The 24,224-nt window shown below is 39.7% G+C and overlaps 1 protein-coding gene across 2 annotated transcripts in view; it reads left to right on the forward strand.

Annotated features, from left to right (window-relative positions):
- The window catches only part of TTC13 (tetratricopeptide repeat domain 13), a 39,988-nt gene that overhangs the window by 1,116 nt on the left and 14,648 nt on the right, over positions 1–24,224 (forward strand). For both annotated transcript variants that reach the window (XM_030448360.1, XM_030448359.1), the window contains exons 2-14: positions 4,055–4,149; positions 6,364–6,439; positions 8,804–8,874; positions 11,038–11,103; positions 13,028–13,120; positions 15,189–15,305; positions 16,076–16,186; positions 17,755–17,837; positions 18,870–19,011; positions 20,925–21,099; positions 21,502–21,658; positions 23,419–23,549; positions 23,871–24,003. In XM_030448360.1, the coding sequence (XP_030304220.1) occupies positions 4,055–4,149; positions 6,364–6,439; positions 8,804–8,874; positions 11,038–11,103; positions 13,028–13,120; positions 15,189–15,305; positions 16,076–16,186; positions 17,755–17,837; positions 18,870–19,011; positions 20,925–21,099; positions 21,502–21,658; positions 23,419–23,549; positions 23,871–24,003 (1,450 nt within the window). The remainder of the gene's footprint in view (positions 1–4,054; positions 4,150–6,363; positions 6,440–8,803; positions 8,875–11,037; positions 11,104–13,027; positions 13,121–15,188; positions 15,306–16,075; positions 16,187–17,754; positions 17,838–18,869; positions 19,012–20,924; positions 21,100–21,501; positions 21,659–23,418; positions 23,550–23,870; positions 24,004–24,224) is intronic.

Below are 24,224 nucleotides of genomic sequence, written 5' to 3' on the forward strand. Positions count from 1 at the left end.
GCTCCAGCACCTCAATCTCCTTCCTGAACTTCCTGAGCGGCCCAGAACTGGACACAGGACTCAAGCTGTGGCCTCCCTAGAGCTGAGCACAGGGGCAGAATCCCTTCCCTGGACCTGCTGGCCAAGCTGTTCCTGAGCCAGCCCAGGATGCCATTGGCCTTCTTGGCCACCTGGGCAAGCGTATAATCCAGCATCTGGGTCCTTGCTGATCCCTGTGCTGAGTGGGTCATGGGCACTCCACGCTTGGGTTAATTTCCAGCTGCGGTTGTGGGTATGTTGCTGGGGGGCTGCTGGGTAGGGTTTTATTATTATTATTATTATTATTATTATTATTAATTTTATTTTTATTTTAAGACATTCGAGTCCAGGTAACTGATTTGTCCTTCGTCAGTTGATGGCTTGTGATACTGGCACAGTTAGAGCTGGTTCTATGTGCTTAAATGCTTGTTGCATCAGGATCGTGTGGCTTAAGTCTGCTCTGTTATCACCTGTGCTGGTGAATGAAGTGTGAGTGCTGTGCAAAACCACAGTCACAATGTGCATGTCATGCAGATGAAGCAAAATATTTCATCATCATTGCAATATAGACCTTCAGTTGTTTGGATGAGAATAGCCAGTGGTGTACTTAGCTCTCTGCAGGGCTGTGCCTTTCCCCCTTATTCCATAAAATCTGTGCTCCTATCAACAGCTGCTGTGGTCCCTGAGGTGTAATCCACTCAAATCCACAACAAGCTTTCTAGAAATACCTTGTTATGACTTTCCTGCTTTTTTTCCCTCTGTATATGTGCCTTTGTCACCATAGCTTGAAGTGTTTTAGTTAGTTTTAATCTGTATCATCTCTTTTAAGTACATATGTTAAATTAGCTCTATTTTTTTATAAGGATCATAAACACAGGGCCCCATAGGACATAAACATTAAATCATAAAGTTATCTCAGGTGACCATTGCTCTGTGTCATTCAAGATTAAGCAAGAAGCCAATAAAACTTTCACCCAGAGTTGAGAAAATAATCTGGATACCTTGCAAGTTAATAAATGGCAAAACATTTGATTACACCTGTTTCTAAGACTCAGGATACTCCTTCAGACACGTGTTGGGAAGGCTGGATTTTGATTTAATGGTGGATATTGTTTGGAAGAGATCAGTGTAACTGGGATATATAAAAGCAACTCACATCCTCAGGTATCTCAAGTACTTTGCATACACTTATTTACAGGACAGCAAATTTCCCCTGGCACAGCTGTTTACCTGTTCACTAAATAATTAATCAGTTGAAAAATTCCCTTAACCTCTCAGTCTTTGTTTTAGTACAGCATTCCCAGAAGCTGAGAATCCTTTTATCTCAAGTAGTTCCTCTTGTAGCCTACTGCAAGCTCCAAGGTCTGTTTGTCAGGTTGGTGTTTCTGCTTTTTCATCATAGAATCATAGAATCCTAGAACTGGCTGGGTTGGAAGGGACCTCAGAGATCATCAAGTCCAACCCTTGATCCACTCCCGCTGCAGTTCCCAGCCCATGGCACTCAGTGCCACATCCAGGCTCTTTGGAAATATCTCCAGACACGGAGAATCCACTACTTCCCTGGGCAGCCCATTCCAATGCCTGAGCACCCTCTCCAGAAAGAAATTCTTTCTCATCTCCAACCTAAACCTCCCCTGGCACAACTTGAGACCTTTTGTGCCTTCTTGTCTTGCTGAGAGTTGCCTGGGAAAAGAGCCCAACCCCCCCCTGGCTCCAACCTCCTTTCAGGGAGTTGGAGAGAGTGATGAGGTCTCCCCTGAGCCTCCTCTTCTCCAGCCTCAACACCCCCAGCTCCCTCAGCCCTTCCTCACAGCACTTGTGCTGGATCCCTTCACAGCCTCCTTGCTCTTCTCTGGACCTGCTCCAGCACTTCAATCTCCTTCCTGAACTTCCTGAGGGGCCCAGAACTGGACACAGGACTCAAGCTGTGGCCTCTCCAGAGCTGAGCACAGGGGCAGAATCCCTTCCCTGGACCTGCTGGCCAAGCTGTTCCTGAGCCAGCCCAGGATGCCATTGGCCTTCTTGGCCACCTGGGCACACTGCTGGCTCATGGTCACCTTCCTGTCAATCCAGACTCCCAGGTCCCTCTCTGTCTGGCTGCTCTCCAACCACTCTGTGCCCAGCCTGGAGCTCCCCATGGGGTTGTTGTGGCCAAAGTGCAGGACCCGGCACTTGGAATGTTGAACCTCATCCCCTGGGATCATCCCAACTCTCCAGTCTGTCCAGGTCCCTCTGCAGAGCCCTCCTGCCTTCCAGCTGATCCATACTCCCCCCCTGCTTAGTGTCATCTGCAAACTTGCTGATGATGGACTCAATCCCCTCATCTAAATCATCGATGAAGATATTAAACAATTATTAAATCAATGAAGATATAAAACAGCTGTTAGTGAGGCAGTGGAGTACAGATTTACTGTGTCTGCCTTGCAGACAAAATCAGATTAATTTTTCTTTGAGTGAAACTATTTGTTGCCCTAAGAACTGCAAGATTTGAAAGGTTTTTTTTTTTCCCCTCTGTAGTTTTTAACAGATGGGCTGTTCTTACTCCTTTCTGCTACATTATAGCCTTGTTCTTATCCTTGCTGTTATGCAGAGAGAACTCTGGATGTAGGTCAGGTGTGTCTGCACCTCTTTTTTTTTAATTTATGAAGCAAAAACTGCTCAGTGAGTCCAGAGCAGGGGCTCTTCACTGACTTTCAAGCCCCAACCCAGAACAGGTAAATATGTTCATAACTGAGCACAGTTTGTCCAATGTAAGGAACAAAGGGAAGTGTTGAAAGATTGTACTGGCAATGCTTTTTTTCTGGAAAGCATAGGTGTTGAGCCTCTGTTCTACCAGGACTTGCTGAACTTTGATCTTCTGCTTTGCACCACTCTCATTTCCATTGTAAAACTTCTCCCAGCACTGATTGTTTGTGGCTCAACTTAGTTCCAAGTTTATGTTGACAGGGATTGATTTTAGAAGCTGCTCTGACATCTCTTTGTAAGATGGCTTTCCCTCTTTTTTCCATTGCAACCTTTATGTAACCAAAATGTTTGAATAGCACTGCTAAAAGGGAATTGGAAACACACACTGCCCCCCAGCCTTTCAAATTTAGGGTTTAAGCTTTATATTTACAAACATGAGAAGATCTCTTAAAATGTGGTGTTTGACTTGGAATGAAAGAGATGATAACAGTTGTTTGCTCTTTCTTGTCTACCCTTAACTTCAGTTAACTTGTATTTCAAATTCTAGAAGTATTCAAATTATATATAATATATATATCCAAATTTTAAAGTATTTCAAATTCTAAACATTTTAAAGCTAACAGGTTAGGGACAGCAGTTAAAGCACCATGTAGGTGAGGTAGTCACTTGTCTATCAACCTGGGGGGGTTTGTTGATTGTTTCCTTTGTTAAACTTTTCCTCTGCTCTGCCAACAAACTGTGTTTGACTTTCCAGAAGTCAACCTTAAACTGTTTGTGATGGCATTCTCAGTAACATACCTGTGAGGGCCTTTGTATATGTGTTTAGTCAATGTGATTTACTGTTCTGTCTGCTTTTTACAGTCTTTATCCCTCTGTTTCCTGGACTCCCAGTACCAGCTCTTTCTTTACCTCTGTATGACCCATTCTATTTATTTTCTTCTCTGCTTTTGGAATGAGAATTTTGTCTTTAATTTTTGTGCCAGAGAATGGAATCATAATGCTAAATGGGGGTGTGCCTATCCCATACCTTCCTTATGTGCTTCCATCTTTCTCCCTTTTTATTCCACTCACTCCTCCCTTTTTTCTGCAGCTTCATTTTAATTTTTTTCCTATGTATTTTTAGCCCAAAGTGCATGGAGAAGCAGTGATGAAACTAACCCTAGAAAAGCAGTCAAGTCAACTGCTTCTTCCCTGGCTGCCTGGATGCAGTGCTATGGGAAGCACTCCATGAGGATTCTCCCTATGGATTGCCCAATGAGGAAGATGAACACAAGGAAATGTGAGATGTGATAATAAAACATAGATGTAGCTCTCTGAGTTCATGAAGGTATTTTCCTCTCTTTTCCCACAGATTCCTCATTTTTACACTTCCGTGAATCCGACTGTGACGTGGGGGGGACTTCATCTTGTGAGTCTGTGCTTTCCCTCAACACAGAAAAAATTCTGGTATGCTGTCCAAAAATACAATGCACAAACCCACTGTTAGCAGATTGTTGAAGCTGCAGATCACTGTAGCTTCAGAACAAGTTAGAATGAAGTTCAGACAAATAACTCCAAATCCAATCAGCAGTAGGAATTGGTCTCCAGAAGGCTGAAGTGTGAATGAACTCAGGCTGCTTGTGAAAGTGGTTTCAGAGGACTCTTTCATGAGTTTCTAGGGCTGTCAGCAGCTTCACCTAATTGTGATGTTTCCACTGAAGGCTGACTTCCACCTGGATTAGTCTGCCCCTTATTTTGTTTCATTTTTAGGAATGCAGAGGCTCTGGCTGACTGAGGGAAAGGTGTGTTTATTTTTACCCATATTAACTACTTAAGGAGGTGTAGGAGTAATACAGTAAGGAGGTGTAAATAGAATACAGTCATGGTATGTGGAGACTAATGAAAGAAGAGTATCTCTGCTGGTAAAAAGAGGATTATTTTTGATTATTGGTTTTCTTGCAACACAACTCTTAGTCTATTGATCTTGAACAAATACAATCTTCAGTCTACATCAGAACACAGAGTTTGATGTTACTTCTTCAGTCAGTAGAGTCACAGATATTGAAAATCTTTTAATGTTTCTCATATGAATATGCAAAGAAGCCTTGCAAATTTATAGATATTATTTGCTATTGGGAAGCATAGAAACAATATTCTAATTTCAAACAAGTTCTGCAATGGTGACACTTAAAAATAAAGCTGCTCTATTGCATCAAGACAATTCTTTACCTTGAATGTTCTCCCTCAGCATTCCTTGATTGGATATTGGTCAGATCTTCTGTCTGGTCTAGTCTGGTGGTACCAGCAATTCTTTTTAAGGGCAGGAGATGTATATTAGTTTGTTAAAAATCTCTGTTTCAAAAAAGAAGTTTGTTTTGAAAAGAGCAACAATTCAGCCCATGGAGTTGATGCTGGGCTAAAAATTCTTCTCTCATTTCTTGAGAACAGAGGAACTCCCAGTTTTTGCATGTTGTGCTGCAGGAATCTAACCTATAACTGGATTCAGAATGTGTTAAAAGTGTGGATCTCCTCCCTCCCCTGCAAGGCAGATGAGAACTGGGAGAAAACAATGTGGTGCTTCTCTTGCTGAGTGCCCCTTGCTCACACATGATCTCTAATTTCAGTAAAATCAATAGTCTTAAAATACTTTTCTTAATTTCCTGTACCCTACAAAATACTCAAGCTTTAGAGCAGACCAAACTTTCCTGTAATTGCTAAGATTTTTAAATGAACAGGGTAGAAACTGTGCCATGGGGTTTGGCCAGTGACTTTTCTGCTTTATAGTATCATTTAGTGCCATGGACACAAGCAGTGAGGCTATTTTTCATTGAACAAAAAAAGTTGAAGGGAGAAAGACAAAGTGCAGTCCTCTCATTAGAAGTGATGAATTTAAATATATTAACTGAAGTCTAAGGTGTTTAATTGTCTTCTCTGAAGTTAAAGATGTTCCTGTGTGCTGTTTAGCTGAAGTACAAAGATAACTGAGCTGTGAGAGAAGTTATTTTCCCCCTCCTTGTTTCCTAAAGGCCAATTAATTCCATGAGCACATTGTATTTTTCTAACAAACTTCTCTGGTGGGCTCACAGCTGCCTCTGGAAGATACTTGTGAAAATGAACAGAGTAGAGAATATTTCTGAGGGGTTTTATTTGGGGAACAGAAACCTTAGATGAGGCTTTAATTAGCTGAAGAAAGTCTATAACTAATAGGAAGCTACAGTTAAATTGACAGCCTTTCTACTTTAATGTGGCACTAGAGTTAAACTTCTCTTTATTGCTGGAGTGATTTTCCTTCCAGTGTGTTATCCTTGGGTAGTTCCTTCCCTTTAAAGGAGGCAGTGGTAATTAATGGGGTAGAGAGCATAAACTTTCCTATGATTTAGGCTTCCAAACTACAGGTTAATCTGTAGAATGTAATGTAGAAACATCAGCCCCTGGAAAAGTGCTGACAATTTCCTTTCACCTGGAGGGTTTGGTGAGACTTATTTAGAGAGGATAAAAACAGCACCTGACTGAAGAGCAGTTTTCCTCCCTGTGGAAGACTTAGGAATTAATTTGTTTCCAGTTACCTTAAAGCAGTCACATTAGTTTTAGCTTTTTGATTTAAGGCATTCTCTTATGGGTTTAAGACATGGGTTTTCTATTAAATTCTGGTTTGCTGACCACATCCCTGATGTTTTACAGAGTCAAGCAAAGCTGCTTGCAGAGCAAAAACGATTTCCATTTGCTACTGATAATGACAACACAAATGAAGAATTGGGTAAGATGCCTTATATAAGGTTTGTGCAGGGAATTATCTGCTAATTATTAGCACTGAATGTATTCAAACAAGACTGGTGATTTTTTAAAAATCTCTTTTGTGTGGTTTGTTAATTTTAAAGTGATTCTACTAAGTCTGAAGATGAGTGTTCTCTGATTGCACAAAGAAAATCTGTGTTGCTTTTACTAAAAATCTTTTCTCCTTTGCTCACTGGAATTCTTCATCATGTCTGCTTAAGCATTTTGATAAAATCCTATTTAAGCTATTTCTTGTTTCCCTTTTTCTGCCATTATTGGTGAGTAAAACTATTCAAACATCCAGAAAATTTTACCAATGGCATATGCTTTCCATCAAGCATAGATCTGTGATTTCTTTTGCCCTAACCATGCACTCTTCCCATCAAGGCTTAGAGGCAGCAGGAAGGCTTTCTGAATTATGTCCTTATACAGGCTGCTGCTTGATGTTTTTCAGAGCACTCTCAGTGCAGAAAAGGAAGGCACTTCAAATAAAGTTAGCAGGAAATAATTTTATTAAAGAATTGAGAAGTCTGGATTGGTTCAGCCTTGAGAAGGGAAGGCTCAGGGGAGATATTATGGTGATGTTCCAGTACCTAAAGGAGGCTTCAAAGAAGATGGAGACTCCCTGTTTCCAAGGAGTCCCATGGACAAGACAAGGGGCAATGGGCACAAGTTGCTCCTGGGGAGATTCAGATTGGACACAAGAGGAAAATTTTCCATGTGAGGACAGTCAGACATTGGGATGGTCTCCCAGGGGATGTGGTGGATTCCTCCACTTTGGAAAGTTTTAAGTCTCAGCTCAAGGGGGTGCTGAGACATCTCAGATAAACAATAACATGAGAAGGGTTGGACCAGGGGATCTTTGAGGTCCTTCCACCCTGACTTTCTGTGATTCTGTGACTTGAGGAAGGGGTTACCTGTGCTGCTTCTCCAAACTGGTATCCTCTGGAGGAAGCAGAGGTATTATGAAGCAGCAAAGAGATGGCTGAGAAGGCATACAGTGATACTGTGAACTCTGTAGCCTTGGAGGAAAACAAAATGAAAATTCAAGAGCTCCTCAACCTGTCCTTCAATTTTCTTTCCTTTTTTGGCAATTCTATTTGTCTACCAAGTGAAGCTCTTTATGTACTGAGGCAAAAGCTTGTCTTGCACACAAGCATTTCCTCTGCATGATAGAAATACTCTAAGAATGAGGCAAGCTCTGGATTAAATACATTTTCTTATTTCTCTTTCATCTTAACTTGTTCTTCTTTAATGAACACTGCCAAAACAATGTGGCTCTGCCTGCATGGAAGTGTCTGTGTCCTGTTAAAAAAACCTTCCTTCCAACTCACTTCATTTTCTCTTCTCCTGTTTAGTAAATAATTAAGCTGATAGGCACCTCTTCCATTCTGTTTGAATGACTGCTAAAACTCATTAAAGTATGGGGAAGGGTGAATTCCCACTCTTAGTTCCACTCTTTGCCATTCATGCCAACTGCCTGGGGAAAAGTTAAAGTATAACTTAGCTCTGGTCTGCAAGATAATTGTCTTTTGTGGGCAATGTGGACAGAGTTTTGTCCAGATTTAAGAACTGTAAGAGATTAAAACATGCAAAATGGAACAATCTTGAGATACTCAGCTGTGAGAACTGAACTTCAGTCATGCAAGCACAACCACAGCTTTCCAGTCTTGTGACTTGGCTGTATTTTTATCTCTTGTGGAGATTACAGGAACATGTTTCTAAACCAGTGGTCTGTTTCTTTTTCCAACACTTAGCTTCTGCTCCAGAGTGAGGGGATATGGAAGAACTTTAAAGCTTTTTTATAGTTTTAACATGGATTCTGTAATTTTCATCTCATTTTTATAATTAATGGAATCACTTTAGTTGAGGTTTTTTCCTACATAGTTCAGGTGAAGGAAAAACTTACTGTGAGCTGGTCAAGTTTATGATTATGTGTGCAAACAAACAGAATTAGATGTCCTCTGAGGGAACTGCTAAAAAACCAAAAGTTAGCCAGTGGTAGCCAGGCTCACTTATAATTCTGAAAGTATCTGGGTCTAATAAATGGGATTATGGCATCTTCCACAGTCCTAAGTCATTTAGAAGCAAACATGGACCCTTTCCTGAACAACTTGTAAAAAGGAGAGAAAAAAACCCCAAACCAGAAACCCCAATTCTGCTGAGCAGAGTGTGAATGGAATAATTAATGAGTGCTGGGTAATGGTTGACAGATATCATTTGAGTACTGAAATCTTCAGTGCAAGGGAGGATCTTAGATTCAAAACAGCCAAATTGTGAAGTGTATTTTTAAAAAATGAGCTTTTTTCCCCCCTGTTTTACTTACATTTGTTATTTATTTTGTTAGCAATTGCTTATGTGTTGATTGGCAATGGTTTGTATGATGAAGCCATTCGACATTTTTCAACCATGCTGCAGGTAAGTTTTCTGCTTGAACCCCTAAAAAAAATCACTCTATGGAATTATCCATTACAGCAAAAGCTTTGACTAAAACAGATTCAAGTAGGGTTTTTTAAATGAGAATAATTATGCTAGGAGAGTCATTATTCTATTAGTTGTTCATTGTTTAGGTGCTCTTAAAATCAGGATGTTGGTTATTTGGGGAGTATTTTTCTCATCTGTAGAAACAATTTTTTTATGGCACTTCAACCCCCCAAAAAAACCCAACCAAACCATCTTCAGAAATCTGCCCTGTGGAAAACTGAAGTTCCTTTAATTGCCCACTTAGTGTATAGGTTGAGATACTTACTGTGGGGTTTTTTGGGTGACATTTAGCCTGTTGCCAGTAACATCAGAAAAAAACCTGACAGAGATCTTTTCTTGCTAGTGGCAAGTACCACACTGCTTTCATGATGATAAATGATTATGTGTGCTGGGTTTATTCTTCTTCAGTGGCAAGCAATAATGAATTGGAAATATAAATAAAATATGATTAATACTTCAGTGGCATTTTTTTTCTGTCCAAGGTAAAAAATTCAGAATTTTCTTTTTTGAAGTGAAAAGTAGCCAGACTGAAATGCAGTTTTAAATCATAAAAGCTTCAACTAAATTAGTTTATAGCTAAGAACCCTATAACTGCCAGAAGCATGGACTTGCTTTTTGATCTAAACTGATTGTTGTACACAAATGCAAGCTGAAAGTAATACTGTAAATACTAGAATGTATATTTTTTTAACTCAAATATCATGTGGCTTGTAGTTAAATTGAGTGAAAATGTGGTAATTTACTGGAATTATTTAATGGGAATTATCAAAGGGCCAGAATGTTTTGTGTTGGTTGGTTTGGTTGGTTTAGGTGTTTAGAGATCTCTTTGTTTTAAATATTAGGACTGATTTTTTTGTTTGTTTGTTTACTTGGTTTTAACCTTAATAAGAAATAATGTTACTGGACTGGTGTAATGTTTCCTGCCTTCTCCTTGCCAAGAAGGGAGCTTAATATAGATGAAAATGAGCAAGATAGAGCAACTGTAGAAAGATACTGTGATAAATGTGTGTATAGTAGAGTACCCTTGCAAGGCACTGATCTCAGTTAATATCATGCTTATGCCTGAAAGGCTGTAAAGTGGTGATAATTGTTCACTCTGCCTTCCATAAGGCAATTTTAAATACATATAAAGTGATTATTAAAACCTGTAACAGGACAAACCAGCCTTGCTTGGCCACTCTATGAAAAGGAGGGAATTTACCTGCACTTGACTTTGCTGGGCTTGGAATCAACTCAGGTCTGGCAAACTTCCAGCATTGAGGTGCCAGGCAGCTGTTTTTTGGTCAATGAAGGAATTTGTTGTTTCCTGGCAGTTTTCCCAGGTAAATGAGGCCAGGTCTGTGCTGCAAACTTTGCTTGCACAGCTGGTTTGGTTGCAGGTGTGAAGATGGAGGTTTGGTTCCTGACTGCCTTGGCATTGCTGTGCCAAAAAAAAATCAGTTTGGCTACTATAATTCCTCAAATTTGGATGAGAAGCCACAGCTGAGATTGAACAAGAAATAGTTTAATTTTTTAAGAGATGTATCCCCTTAAGTGCCTGAGTTGGAAAGCCACAAAGTGAAGCCTAACCCAGGGAAAGTTTCCTTGGATTTTGTGGAAGTGTTTTGGCAGAATACCTCTAATTCCAGCTGCTGTCTGAGTACAGGTTTCACCAGGATATCACAATTTCCTGCTTCCTGATTTTAAATCTTAAATTTAGATTATGAGCAAAACAGGCTTTGAATGGCTGAGTTGTATTTGTTTATTATCACTTCAGGGTTGTTTGACAAAAGAAATGATGCAATAACCTGTTAGGTTACAAGTAATGAAGTTTGGACAACAGACTATACTAATGTGTACAGATTTTTAGGTAGGTGGTCACTGATGCTTTAACTGCACTTTGTTTTGCTCATTTCCCAAACATTCCAGAACAATGCCAGTAAATTAAACTGGAAATGGTGAGCATGGGAAAGTATACACTGAAATACAATGATTTTACCTCACAGCTGTGACTGTTCATTGCTTACTACTTAAGATCAGCAAGAATTAAATAAGTGTTGAAGAAAGATACCTTAAAAAAAAAACCCCACAATTGTATTAATTTTTAACTCTTAACAGGAAGAACCAGAGCTGGTTAGTGCAATATATGGACGAGGGATAGCATATGGAAAAAAAGGACTGCATGTGAGTACATAATTATTTAAATTAGCATCTGACTGAATTATTTGAACCCAGACTATAAGAAGGCCTGTAACAGGAGGAGCTAGATGTGGTTTACTGTGTCCAGTTCTGGGCCCCTCAGGAAGTTCAGGAAGGAGATTGAGGTGCTGGAGCAGGTCCAGAGAAGAGCAAGGAGGCTGTGAAGGGATCCAGTACAAGTGCTGTGAGGAAGGGCTGAGGGAGCTGGGGGTGTTGAGGCTGGAGAAGAGGAGGCTCAGGGGAGACCTCATCACTCTCTCCAACTCCCTGAAAGGAGGTTGGAGCCAGGGGGGGGTTGGGCTCTTTTCCCAGGCAACTCTCAGCAAGACAAGAGGGCACAAAAGGTCTCAAGTTGTGCCAGGGGAGGTTTAGGTTGGAGATGAGAAAGAATTTCTTTCTGGAGAGGGTGATCAGGCATTGGAATGGGCTGCCCAGGGAAGTAGTGGATTCTCCGTGTCTGGAGATATTTCCAAAGAGCCTGGATGTGGCACTGAGTGCCATGGGCTGGGAACTGCAGCGGGAGTGGATCAAGGGTTGGACTTGATGATCTCTGAGCTCCCTTCCAACCCAGCCAATTCCATGATTCTATAGATTGATTAGAAGGTGATGGGTACATCCCAGAATCTGTCCTGCTCTAAGGATGTGTCTATCCCTTGGCAGGTCCTCCAAAATAGAGGGGGATTTCATGGATTGTACTTTTCCAGCAAATATGAACATTTGCTCTGTGGGACTGTGGAAATAAAGCAGCATGAGGAGAATATAGGCACAGTTGGGAGTGGTGGGTACAGAGCCACAGGCACTCAAAAGTTATCTAAAAAGATCCCAGCCACTGTCTTGCCTTTGAGATGGAGGTTTATGAAATCCCACTGAATTTTTGACCACATCTGAGAATTCCAAAGTCAACAGACAGTTTGGAAACATTGTCAACTCTTGCAATCCAGTAGGCTTTATATTGTTTCTTGCTTGCCTGTGACTCTGGGGGTCTATACTACCTTGAATTTGTTCAAAATAATTCAAAATTAAATTATTTAGTTATAGTTAGTTACTACTAGTTACAGTTAGTTAGTTAGTTCTCAAATTATTCCCAGAGCAAAAAAAAATTCCAAAGGAGGCTGTGGTCCTTGTAGTTGGAGTTTGTGGCTTAATGATGTGTGATTACAGGCTTGCTGGAGTTCCAGAAGAAAGAATAATTGAGTAGCTCTTTGAAGATTTCCTTTGTGAAGAATATTCTTCAGTGGTGCTGACAGGAGCTTGGGGTCCTTCATATTTCCAACTTTTTAACACCAGAATTTGTTTTCTTAGTTTGGCTGGGTCTTTAGACAGATCCTCTTCATAAAAGTTTCTGTGAGCAGCACTTTGAAAACACAGAAATGATGTTAAGCACATGTAAAATTCCTTTGCCTTGCAAAACAAGAAGATCAATGAACCTATTGCATATCTTGCCATGTACCAGTTGGGTTTTTTTTCCCACTTCACTAACTGCTTCCATCCTTCAATCTATTGGGGCCATATAAAAATTTAGGAAGGTAAAATGCATCCTAATTAAGTTGGATTAAGTTACAGTGCTGATGAAAACACTGGTGGGTGATAGGATGCAGGTGTGTCTTAAGATCTTGAGCCCTCTTTGCTGCCAGGAAAGGTACTTATGGAGGTGTAAGCTTAATAATTAGTCAGTTATGTTGTTAAATTATTAGCAACAAGACACAGACAAGCTGACAAGTTGAATTTTCATGTGTTTTAGCAGGCAGGTGTTTTGTTGTGAGGGTTTTTTCAGCTATTTGTATTAATGTTACAAAGCAAGGGTGTTAACTGATGCAATTTAAGAAACTTTGGTTGTCTTTCAGTCTGAGAGCATCATTACTCTTAAGTATGCACAGTTGCTTACTTGATTTATTTTTCTCTTTTTCAGGATATGAAAAATGCTGAGCTTGCTCTGTTTGAGCTGAGTAGAGTGATAAGTCTGGAACCAGATCATCCTGAAGTATTTGAACAGCGAGCAGAAGTGAGCATTTTTTCTCTTGTTTTTTTTGGAGAACCTAAAATTACACAATGTTATCAAGTATTTCTTCACTGATTTAATGACTAAAGCTCTTATCTGTGTTTTTCTGTGAAAATTCCTCCTTTCTTTTAAAATAACTGTATTTACTCCCAAGCAGTGTAACTTGTGGAATGTTTATCTGTGAAATGACAGAACCTGGGGAGCTACTGTAGCAAATAGAATAGAATGTATCATAGAATCCTAGAATTGGCTGGGTTGGAAGGGACCTCAGAGATCATCAAGTCCAACCCTTGATCCACTCCCGCTGCAGTTCCCAGCCCATGGCACTCAGTGCCACATCCAGGCTCTTTGGAAAGATCTCCAGACACGGAGAATCCACTACTTCCCTGGGCAGCCCATTCCAATGCCTGATCACCCTCTCCAGAAAGAAATTCTTTCTCATCTCCAACCTAAACCTCCCCTGGCACAACTTGAGACCTTTTGTGCCCTCTTGTCTTGCTGAGAGTTGCCTGGGAAAAGAGCCCAACCCCCCCTGGCTCCAACCTCCTTTCAGGGAGTTGGAGAGAGTGATGAGGTCTCCCCTGAGCCTCCTCTTCTCCAGCCTCAACACCCCCAGCTCCCTCAGCCCTTCCTCACAGCACTTGTGCTGGATCCCTTCACAGCCTCCTTGCTCTTCTCTGGACCTGCTCCAGCACCTCAATCTCCTTCCTGAACTTCCTGAGGGGCCCAGAACTGGACACAGGACTCAAGCTGTGGCCTCCCCAGAGCTGAGCACAGGGGCAGAATCCCTTCCCTGGACCTGCTGGCCACGCTGTTCCTGAGCCAGCCCAGGATGCCATTGGCCTTCTTGGCCACCTGGGCACACTGCTGGCTCATGGTCACCTTCCTGTCACTCCAGACTCCCAGGTCCCTCTCTGTCTGGCTGCTCTCCAACCACTCTGTGCCCAGCCTGGAGCTCCCCATGGGGTTGTTGTGGCCAAAGTGCAGGACCCGGCACTTGGAATGTTGAACCTCATCCCGTTGGGATCATCCCAACTCTCCAGTCTCTCCAGGTCCCTCTGCAGAGCCCTCCTGCCTTCCAGCTGATCCACACTCCCCCCAGCTTGGTGTCATCTGTGAATTTGCTGATGATGGACTCAATCCCCTCATCTAAATCATCAATAAAGATATTGAACAGAACTGGGCCCAACACTGATCCCTGGGGGACACCACTAGTGACCGGCTGCCAACTGGATGCAGCCCTGTTCAGCATGGTTAGGTTTTGACATGCTATTTAACAAGATTGTGTGGGGTTTTGGTTTTGTTTTTTTAATATAATGAATCAAAACATCAAGTGTCACCTCACTAAATTTGTTGTTAGGACTAGTTGGTAAAATGCCAAACTTGTAAAGAAGGAGTTTTTAATTAAACATTTTAGCTTTATATTTTTGCATGCAAGTTAAATATCATTCCAATACACTGATGTTTTTAATTTGGAAAATCATGTTTTGTTACCTTTCAGAAACTGGATTTCAAGAAGCAGATGTGTAGACCAAAAGCATAAATATTTCTAGAAGTCAACATTCTGTCTAATAATAACTGCCATAATATGAAATGTTAATTCACAATTTTCATTATTTTAATGATTTTATAATACCTATAGAAATAATCTTGATGTAAAGTAGTGAAAGGCATTCAAATACTGGGAAAATAGACTTATTTTCCATTGGGGAATATTTTTATTTTAAAAGCTTTATGAGATTAATTATATTTTCAACCAAATGTGTTGAAATAACATGAAATAGAATATTTTGCTTTGGCTGACTTGTTTTTATTTGGGATATAGATGCTAGATTTCTGCAAATGTTATTGGTGATATTAGTATTCAGTGTTTTGGGGGGAATAACACTTTCCCATTTTCCCTTTCATAGGTGTTTAGAAGCAATAAATACTGACATTTCAAGTAGAATTTTCCCTCCTCTTCTAGCAAACACAGTTACTCTGTTACAGCTGGACATAAAAAGGAATAACCTTCATATTTCTAAAATAAATCTGGTTGTTCTAAACTCTTGTTTTGGTTTTATACTCTCAGATATTGTCCCCACTAGGACGAATCAGTGAAGCATTGTCAGATCTCACCAGAGCTCTTCAGCTGCAGCCATCAGCAAGGCTCTACAGGCACAGGGGAACTCTTTATTTCATATCTGAGGTTAGTGGATTTTGGGGGGGATTCTGTTTGGTTTTGGCTGTGTGGATATAGCTGATTATTTTGTTGCTCCTGCCAGTTGTTTCTTTTCTTCAAGAGGTTCTTTCCTATTTAAATTAAAAACCAAAATAACAAAAGCCCTGGATCTCTTGTAATTGACTTTCTGGAGATGTATTCTTCAAAGATTTCATCTGCAGATCTGTTTAATTTAGAGTTGGAGGGCAAGTACCTTGTGTGCACATCTCAGAGTGTTTGGTCTGAGGAGTAGAACATGGATGAATAATTTGACTTGATTTATAACTTGCAGCTGCTTTTAAATAGTTGTTTAATGCCAGTCTGAATAGGAAAACAGTCATAACCAAGGTTGTAACTGCCCTATAAACTTAAAAACCCCCCAAACACAGAGCTCAACAAATAAAAACCCTATGAAACTGCTAACATCCTATTTTGCTGTGTAATCTGTGTGTGTTGTTCTTACACTGCAATGTAGAACAGGTAATAAAGATTGTGTGAATGCTAAATAGCTGCTTTTCTACTTTTTTCTTCTAATTTCACTGTTTACAACTCTTTATCCACTTATTTTACCATATTTTTATGTAGCACTTTCTGTAAAAGTTCTAAGTATGTTGTGCACTCTTTGATATTCTGACTGGCAGGGAACAATTGTTGCTGCTTAGCCCTCAGACTGACCTCAAATATTTACCCACACCTGTAATTTACCTTTATGAAAATAAGATTATGTGTTCCTCTTTATTTGTATGCTTCAATCACAGGATTATGCAATGGCCCATGAGGATTTTCAGCACTCTTTGGAACTGAACAAGAATCAGCCTATAGCTATGCTTTATAAAGGCTTAACCTTTTTTCACAGAGGACTTCTGAAGGTAAAGCTGTTAAATAATAGTTCATGTAGCACTCTCTTTTAAGTTAATAAAATAGAAATATGGCTGTTGATACATTTATATTTTCTGGTGGGTTGGAAACTAAACTACACAACTTTAATGAAACAGGAATGATAAATAGGAAAAATGACTAAATCTATACAAATATACAGGAAAATGGATCCCACATTCCTCCCCCTTTTCCCCCAATAACTCTCACGTCAGCACCGAGGCTGCAGGGCAGCCCTGGGAAAGTCCAGGCTGGAATCCTGGGGTCAGCAGCAGTTGGAGCTGGAGGCAGGAACACACAGATATGGGCTGGGATGGATCAGGAGCACAGGCAGAGGAATGGATGGAATCCTCCCAGGATGCCGGGTGAAGGAAGGGAAGCAGGAAATCAGGAAATCTGGCTCGGCCCTCGTGATGCCTCAAATTTATCCTGAGTATGAGGTGTATGGGATGGAATCCTCTGTTTGGTCAGTTCTGGCATCTATCTTGTCTGTTCCTTCCCAAAGGAGGCTGCAGGTGGGACCTCTTTATTCCTTCTGGAGGGTAAAAGTTTTCCTCAGAGCTGAGCAGTGTCCTTGGCTCTGCACACCAGGCTCCAGCAGTAACTCTAAACATCAAGTGTTATCAGTCCTAGAAGCACACACTGTCTGACAAACTTGCTGTTAATTTCAGCAAGTGCAACTACTTAAAGAGACTTAGCTAAAAGCAAAAGTTCAAGACAGAAAATCCCCTTTATCCTTGCCCAAACCAGGACACAGCACTGAATTTCTTGCATTGTGGCCTTCCTGGTACTTTTCAAGCATTCCTTTACAATGTCAACTAGCTGATGATTCCATCCCTAATGCTAAATCTCACTACTGCATTTCCCAATTTATATAGCCACTCCAGTTAAAAAACCTGATTTTAACCAAATCCCTCACAGAGGAAGATTTCTTTGGGCAGGTGCATGTAATTACTTCTAACTATTTTATTTTTATTACATTGCATTCCTCACAGCAGCAGAGGATGCAGCTGTGTGAAGATGATAGCTTACTTTGTAATCCCTCAAGAGAGTGTTTGCCACCTGTACAACTAATACAGAACTTAGTAAAGCAATGAAAGGCAAAATACAGATCTGAAGGAGGCTTTTGGGCTGCAAAAATTAAGAGGTGTATTCTGAATAAAGAAGGAAGACTGTGAGGAAAGACTTTTTTTTTTTTTTACTAGAGACCAGATTGAGTTTTGAAAGCAATCTCTGAATTCTATGAAAATGATAAAAGAATCACTATATCCCTTCTATGAACATGATAAAAGAATCACTATATCCCATAGCATCTTAGGAAAAGGAATTCCAGCTAAATCTGTCATAAACCATGACAAATTCACTATAAAGAATGGTTTAGCATTTCATTTGGTATATGCTGCTTATTATTCAATATATTTTATAATAAATTCAAACCTTGTTTGTTTCTTCCAAAGATTTGATGAATAACTGTAAATCCATGCTTAGTAACTGCTGAGGATGCTCAAATGAAATGAATTCTGTAAGTGAACAAAAAAATTCTGTTGGTGCCTTTTTGTAGGAAGCCATTGAGTCGTTCAAAGAAGCTCTGAGGCAGAAAGCAGACTTCATAGATGCATATAAAAGCCTGGGGCAAGCCTACAGGTAATTGCATTCAGAAATAGTTTTAAAGTCAGTTTTCTATCTTATTGTGCTCTTTAAAATGCACTTTTTAAGTTTTATGCTTTTGTTACAGAGCTTGATAGCAGTGTCAATTATCTGTTTTGTTGGTTTTTTTCCTTTGTGGGCTTATCCCTTATTTACCACAGTATCTAAGTTCTGAACTCAGTTCTGAACTCATGCTTGCTTTCTTCTACATCAAATAAGTGTCAAATGGAAGGCATAAGATGCCTTTTAAAGAATTCTTTTTATAGGGGAAGCAGACAATTCATAGTTTGATTTGTGCTTCTGTACATCATGAGTTACAGCATTTTACCTTTTAATTCCTGCTTCAAATTTAGTGACTTCAGCATTCATGCATTTATTTGAAACTAGAGACCTCAGGAAAGCCACTCTTCTGTCTAAAAATTCTTTTTTGGCAAATGTATTTAAAACTAGTAAATTTTTTCTCCCTAGCATTGCTTTTGTTTGGATTACTTCCCCCTACTATAAGTTTCATGTGGAATTTCATTATCAGAAAAAAAATAAAAAATTAGTGTACTGGATTAAAAAAAAAAACTAAAGAAAAATTAAGTTGTGCACTAATTCTAGTTTGGGTTTTTTCATGGTTATTTATCTGGCTGTTTTTCAGTAAAAGCTGTCCTGCACAATGAGTAATTCTTGTCAGTATGGTTTGGGTTTCAGCATGCACACTGCCTACATTTTCTTCTTATTCAGCATTTAAATGCTTAGTGTATTTTTTGAAAAGTCTTTATTTTTAGTTTAGGAACTGAAAATACCTGTGCTATATCATGTCACATATGATTTAGTCTGCTGGGAACTGTAAAGATTTATTTTCTTGTGGGGCTGTGGTTCAGAGAGCACCTTCCTGGGAGTGAAAACCTCTGTGCCACTGTTCCTTTGTTATCACTGAATAAAAGCTGCAGCAACACTGCTTTTGTTAAAGGAATTTTCAGGCAATTTTGAACAAGTAATTTCATTGCCTCTGCTTTTTCTGTTCTTCATGGAATCCTCTAGAGAACTTGGCAACTTTGATGCTGCCACAGAGAGCTTCCAGAAGGCTTTGCTGCTAAATCAAAATCATGTTCAGACATTACAGCTCAAAGGAATGATGCTGTATCATCATGGCAGCTTAGATGAAGCACTGAAGAATTTTAAGGTAAGCAAGCTCCAAGTAAATAAAAAATGTTTTAACAAGGAGTAGCATTCAACAAGTGCAGTAAGACAAAGGTCTTCATTCTCAATGTCTGTGTGCATTGGAACCAAAATTGGTTTTGGTTTTTTTTTTGTGAAGTTTGCCTTAAAAGATGTGTGAAACCCTACAGTTCTTAATTAACAACAGAATATTGCTAAAACTAAAATAATTCCTGTAGCTTTATGCATTTCTAAAACTAAACTCTGGCTGAAGTGTTTTATCTGGTTTTCTTCAAACAAGTAATTGTGTTCATGCTAAAATGCTGCTTTGAGTTGAAACCTAAAGATTTTTTCATATTTCAGAAGGAGGAGTGTAGTCTTTTTTGTAATTTTAAGATTAAAATAAGCAAAATTCCACTTTATGTAATTTTTCTGAGGTGTTTTCTTTATACTGAAAAATTGAGAATAGGTTGTGATTCATTGAGGCTGTAAAAATGCAGGTGTTTCCACGGGTAAACAAAATCTAACCTCTCTCCATGAACATTAAATGATGGCCTCAATTTGCTGGCAGAACAGTAAAAGCAACAATTAATCATATTTCCATATCCTTAAAACAAGGAATGAAATAAGTTATGGAAACAATTTTATCCCTTTCTGAGTGTGTGTGTGTGTGTGTGTGTGTGTGTGTGCTCCTCCCAAGGAGAGCACTTCATGGGCATGAGCACACATTCACCTTCTGTAACACAGTTTGTAGGTACTGGTGTCTGTGAAAAGATCTCTCATCTTTTAAGAGAAATGCTCTTCTAAAGACATGTAATTGCTGGAAAAATCAGAGCATTAATTCTTGAATGATAAATATGAATTTTATCTGTGTTCAGCATACAGTAAATAGTTGGCTAATGTAATGAAGTGTGAAATAAAGGAGATATGGATGAAAGAAATGGCACACATATATATAATTATAAATATATCTGATGTAATAATATGTTTATATATATATGTACATATATAGAATCCTAGAACTGGCTGGGTTGGAAGGGACCTCAGAGATCATCAAGTCCAACCCTTGATCCACTCCCGCTGCAGTTCCCAGCCCATGGCACTCAGTGCCACATCCAGGCTCTTTGGAAATATCTCCAGACACGGAGAATCCACTACTTCCCTGGGCAGCCCATTCCAATGCCTGATCACCCTCTCCAGAAAGAAATTCTTTCTCATCTCCAACCTAAACCTCCCCTGGCACAACTTGAGACCTTTTGTGCCCTCTTGTCTTGCTGAGAGTTGCCTGGGAAAAGAGCCCAACCCCCCCTGGCTCCAACCTCCTTTCAGGGAGTTGGAGAGAGTGATGAGGTCTCCCCTGAAGCCTCCTCTTCTCCAGCCTCAACACCCCCAGCTCCCTCAGCCTCTCTTCATAGGATCTGTGCTCGAGTCCCTTCACCAGCCTGGTTGCCCTCCTTTGGACCTGCTCCAGCACCTCAATCTCCATCCTGAACTGGGTGGCCCAGAACAGGACACAGGACTCGAGGTGTGGCCTCACCAGGGCTGAGTACAGGGGCAAATATATGTTGAGCTAGCCAAAAGTCTTGCTACTAAAACTGCCAGGAGTATGTTTTGTCTCATGCCATTCAACTCAAGTTGATGTTTCTGTAGTGCTAATATCATTAGAGCAGACACAATCTATTTTCATAACAAAGGGTGATCAAAAGTATATTTGCACTGGCAGTTCCTTTTTTTTTTTTTTTTTTCCCCCTTTCATGAAGCTGAAAATAGTTGTTTCTTACATTTGCTGGCAATTTATATGCTCAGCATCATTTGAAAGAAAATTGTGATGGAAGGTAAAATTATTCATGGACTCTTCTGACCTAACAGGCTCAGTTTATTTGAAGATATTCTTTCTCTCTCTTGATTTATGGGTTCTTTGTTCCCTTAATCTCCTAGAGATGTCTGCAGCTAGAACCATACAATGAAGTATGTCAGTACATGAAAGGTCTCAGCCATGTTGCCATGGGACAGTTTTATGAAGGGATAAAAGCTCAAACTAAAGTTATGTTAAATGATCCCCTACCTGGGCAGAAGGCCAGCCCAGAATATCTCAAAGTCAAATACCTCCGAGGTAAGCTGGAATTGTTTGTCTTTTTAAAGATTTTCTTCAATCCTTTGAGAACCCTAGAAGGGGAAGGGTGCTTACAGCTGTGGCCATTTCACAGAAACCATCCTACAGTCTCATAGGCACTGTTGAAACAGGTCTATACTGATTCTCATCTGCTCATGCAGCTAAAAACAGGTCCCAGAAATGAAATATAAATTTTTTGAATAATGGTAAAGTGTGATACATAGTTGAAATAGTCTTATTTCTTCAATGGAATTTAATAGCAAAATTAAATTGTGTAAGAGTAATGACTTATTAAAGTCCTGTTAGATAACTGACAAACATATAATCTGATTTTTGTTTTTATGTAGTTACACAAGTAGACTGATTATGCAAACAGTATTTAATGTGATTTCTTCCCACCAGAGTATTCTAGATACTTGCATGCCCATTTGGATACTCCTCTTACAGAGTATAATATTGATATAGATCTTCCTGGAAATTTCAAGGACCACTGGGCAAAAAACCTTCCTTTTCTTATAGAAAATTATGAAGAACAGCCAGGGCTACAGCCACATATAAAGTGAGTAATTTTATTTAAAAAGCCTACTCCAAATGTCACGTTTTTACAGTTCAGCTTTTAAAGTGCTCTTCTGAAGCATTATGAATGAAACTTAGGATGATTTTCTTCACTTCTGTGTTTGCATAACCAACAATATTCATATAATGTTTCATATTCTATGCCCTTACTGATTGTTTCTTTTTTTTCTTGCAATTGATGTTAAGAAGTTAAGTTGGAGATGGTCAGTGTAGTGTTCTGTAGCACCCTTATTAGAGTTCCTTGTTGTATGTTCTTGTTATAAATGTGATTTTCTAGATATCTAGAGATTTTTGGAGGCATCTGGGGTCTCACTGGGAAAAAATATTCTCTGGAGTAATTTAGATAACCAGTATTTTAAGAGGAGGGTGACTCCAGTCAACAAACCAGGGCATTGGGTTAAACCAGGCTTCAGCCAATTTCTCTTGCTGTAAACTAATTTCTAGATGTGTTGTCAAGTATTCACTTTATCTGTGTAAGTTAAAATTTCATGGCTTCTGGGTGTATGGGCTAGAGTCTGCCTTTTTAGCACAAGAAGCTTTTATAGAATTAAAGAAGTTACAGAGCATGGCTTCCAGTTTCTTACACCTTTTCTTTCCTTAGTGTTGAAGGAGTAAAACATTTGTCACGGTTTAACACTGGCCCGGCAATTAAACCGAATAACAGATGCTCTCTGTTAATCTCTCTCCTTGATAGAGAAAGGAGAGAGAATAAGGGAGAGAGACTGATGGGTTGGAAACTAAACTACACAACTTTAATGAAACAGGAATGATAAATAGGAAAAATGACTAAATCTATACAAATATACAGGAAAATGGATCCCACATTCCTCCCCCCTTTTCCCCAATAACTCTCACGTCAGCACTGAGGCTGCAGGGCAGCCCTGGGAAAGTCCAGGCTGGAATCCTGGAGTCGGCAGCAGTTGGAGCTGGAGGCAGGAACACACAGATATGGGCTGGGATGGATCAGGAGCACAGGCAGACGAATGGACGGGATCCTTCCAGGATGCCGGGTGAAGGAAGGGAAGCAGGAAATCAGGAAATCTGGCTCGGCCCTCGTGATGCCTCAGATTTATACTGAGTGTGACGTATATGGGATGGAATCCTCTGTTTGGTCAATTCTGGCATCTATCTTGTCCCTTCCTCCCCAAAGGAGGCTGCAGGTGGGACCTCTTTATTCCTTCTGGAGGGTAAAATGTTCCTCAGAGTTGAACAGTGGCCTTGGCTCTGCACACCAGGCTCCAGCAGTAACTATAAACATCAAGTGTTATCAGTCCTAGAAGCACACACTGTCTGAGAAACTTGCTGTTAATTTCAGCAAGTGCAACTACTTACAAGAGACTCAGCTAAAAGCAAAAGTTCAAGACAGAAAATCACCTTTATCCTGGCCCAAACCAGGACAACATTGAAGGATAATTTATTCTCTGTGAACTTTACTTAGCAGCACTTACTATGAGCAAGTCTGAAAGCAAAATGCTGGTTCTGACAATAATGAATTTATGCTATTTTATTTTATTTTATTTTATTTATGCTACTTCAGACCAGGATTTAATTTGAAAAAGAGTGTAACTGCTGTGGCCTGTGTATGTCCAGTGGGGTTCTTGGAAGAATGAGTGTTCTTTATACTGCTTTTAGGTATTTCTCACCCAAATGGTATTGATTATCAGACAAACAGATCTATGTTTTACAGCTTCCAGGACTTTTGTTGCCAACTTATGTCTGATGCATGTTTTTCTCCTCTATAAGAGATGTGTTATTTCAGAATTTTGAAAGCTATAAGCCTGATGTGCAAGAACTCATATGTGCAGCTGATCATCTGGGTTCCATGATGCAGTATGAGACACCAGGATTTCTTCCAAATAAAAGAATACATAGAGGTATACTTGAAAATCTGTAAATTTGGGTGGAAAAAATAAATAAATCAATGTGCTGATAATTTAATGCTATACCTTTGCTACCTGCAAATTAGTTTTTATTGTTCTGTTCCTTTCAAATCAGATAAAAAGTTTAAAATGAAAGTGTCAGTAGTTTCCTGACCTATTTGGGGACTGGAAATCAAGATCCCTCAGAATTTATTGATGCTGACAGTTCTTTTCCTATAAATACATCAATTTCCTGCTTCATTTTTCCCCACCTGTCAAATACCAAGTGTTTGTTTTATGTTTTTTATCCTTTTCTCCTCTTTCCTGGCCTCCCAGCAATGGGATTGGCCACTCTGGAAGTCATGCAGGCTGTGCAGAGGACTTGGGCAAACTCCAAGGTTCGGATGAATGGGAAAACCAGGCTGATGCAGTGGAGAGATATGTTTGATATTGCTGTCAAGTGGAGAAGGTAAAGAAATAAATAAAAGAAAAATAATAAAAGAGAACAAGACCTTCTAATGGTTACAATAGTGCTGCATGCTTCAGTTATCCAAGGGGCTGAAGAGAAAATAAGAACACTTGCTACCACTCTGTAAGTGGGAAGTATTCCCATAAGAGATAAGGATGGTTTAGGTACCAAGAGTTCACTTCTGAAAATATTCCATTTTTTCTTTTTTTTCAAAAGAAAGA

This window comes from Calypte anna, chromosome 3 (assembly GCF_003957555.1).
Source record: "Calypte anna isolate BGI_N300 chromosome 3, bCalAnn1_v1.p, whole genome shotgun sequence".
In the NCBI taxonomy this organism is placed as follows: domain Eukaryota; kingdom Metazoa; phylum Chordata; class Aves; order Apodiformes; family Trochilidae; genus Calypte; species Calypte anna.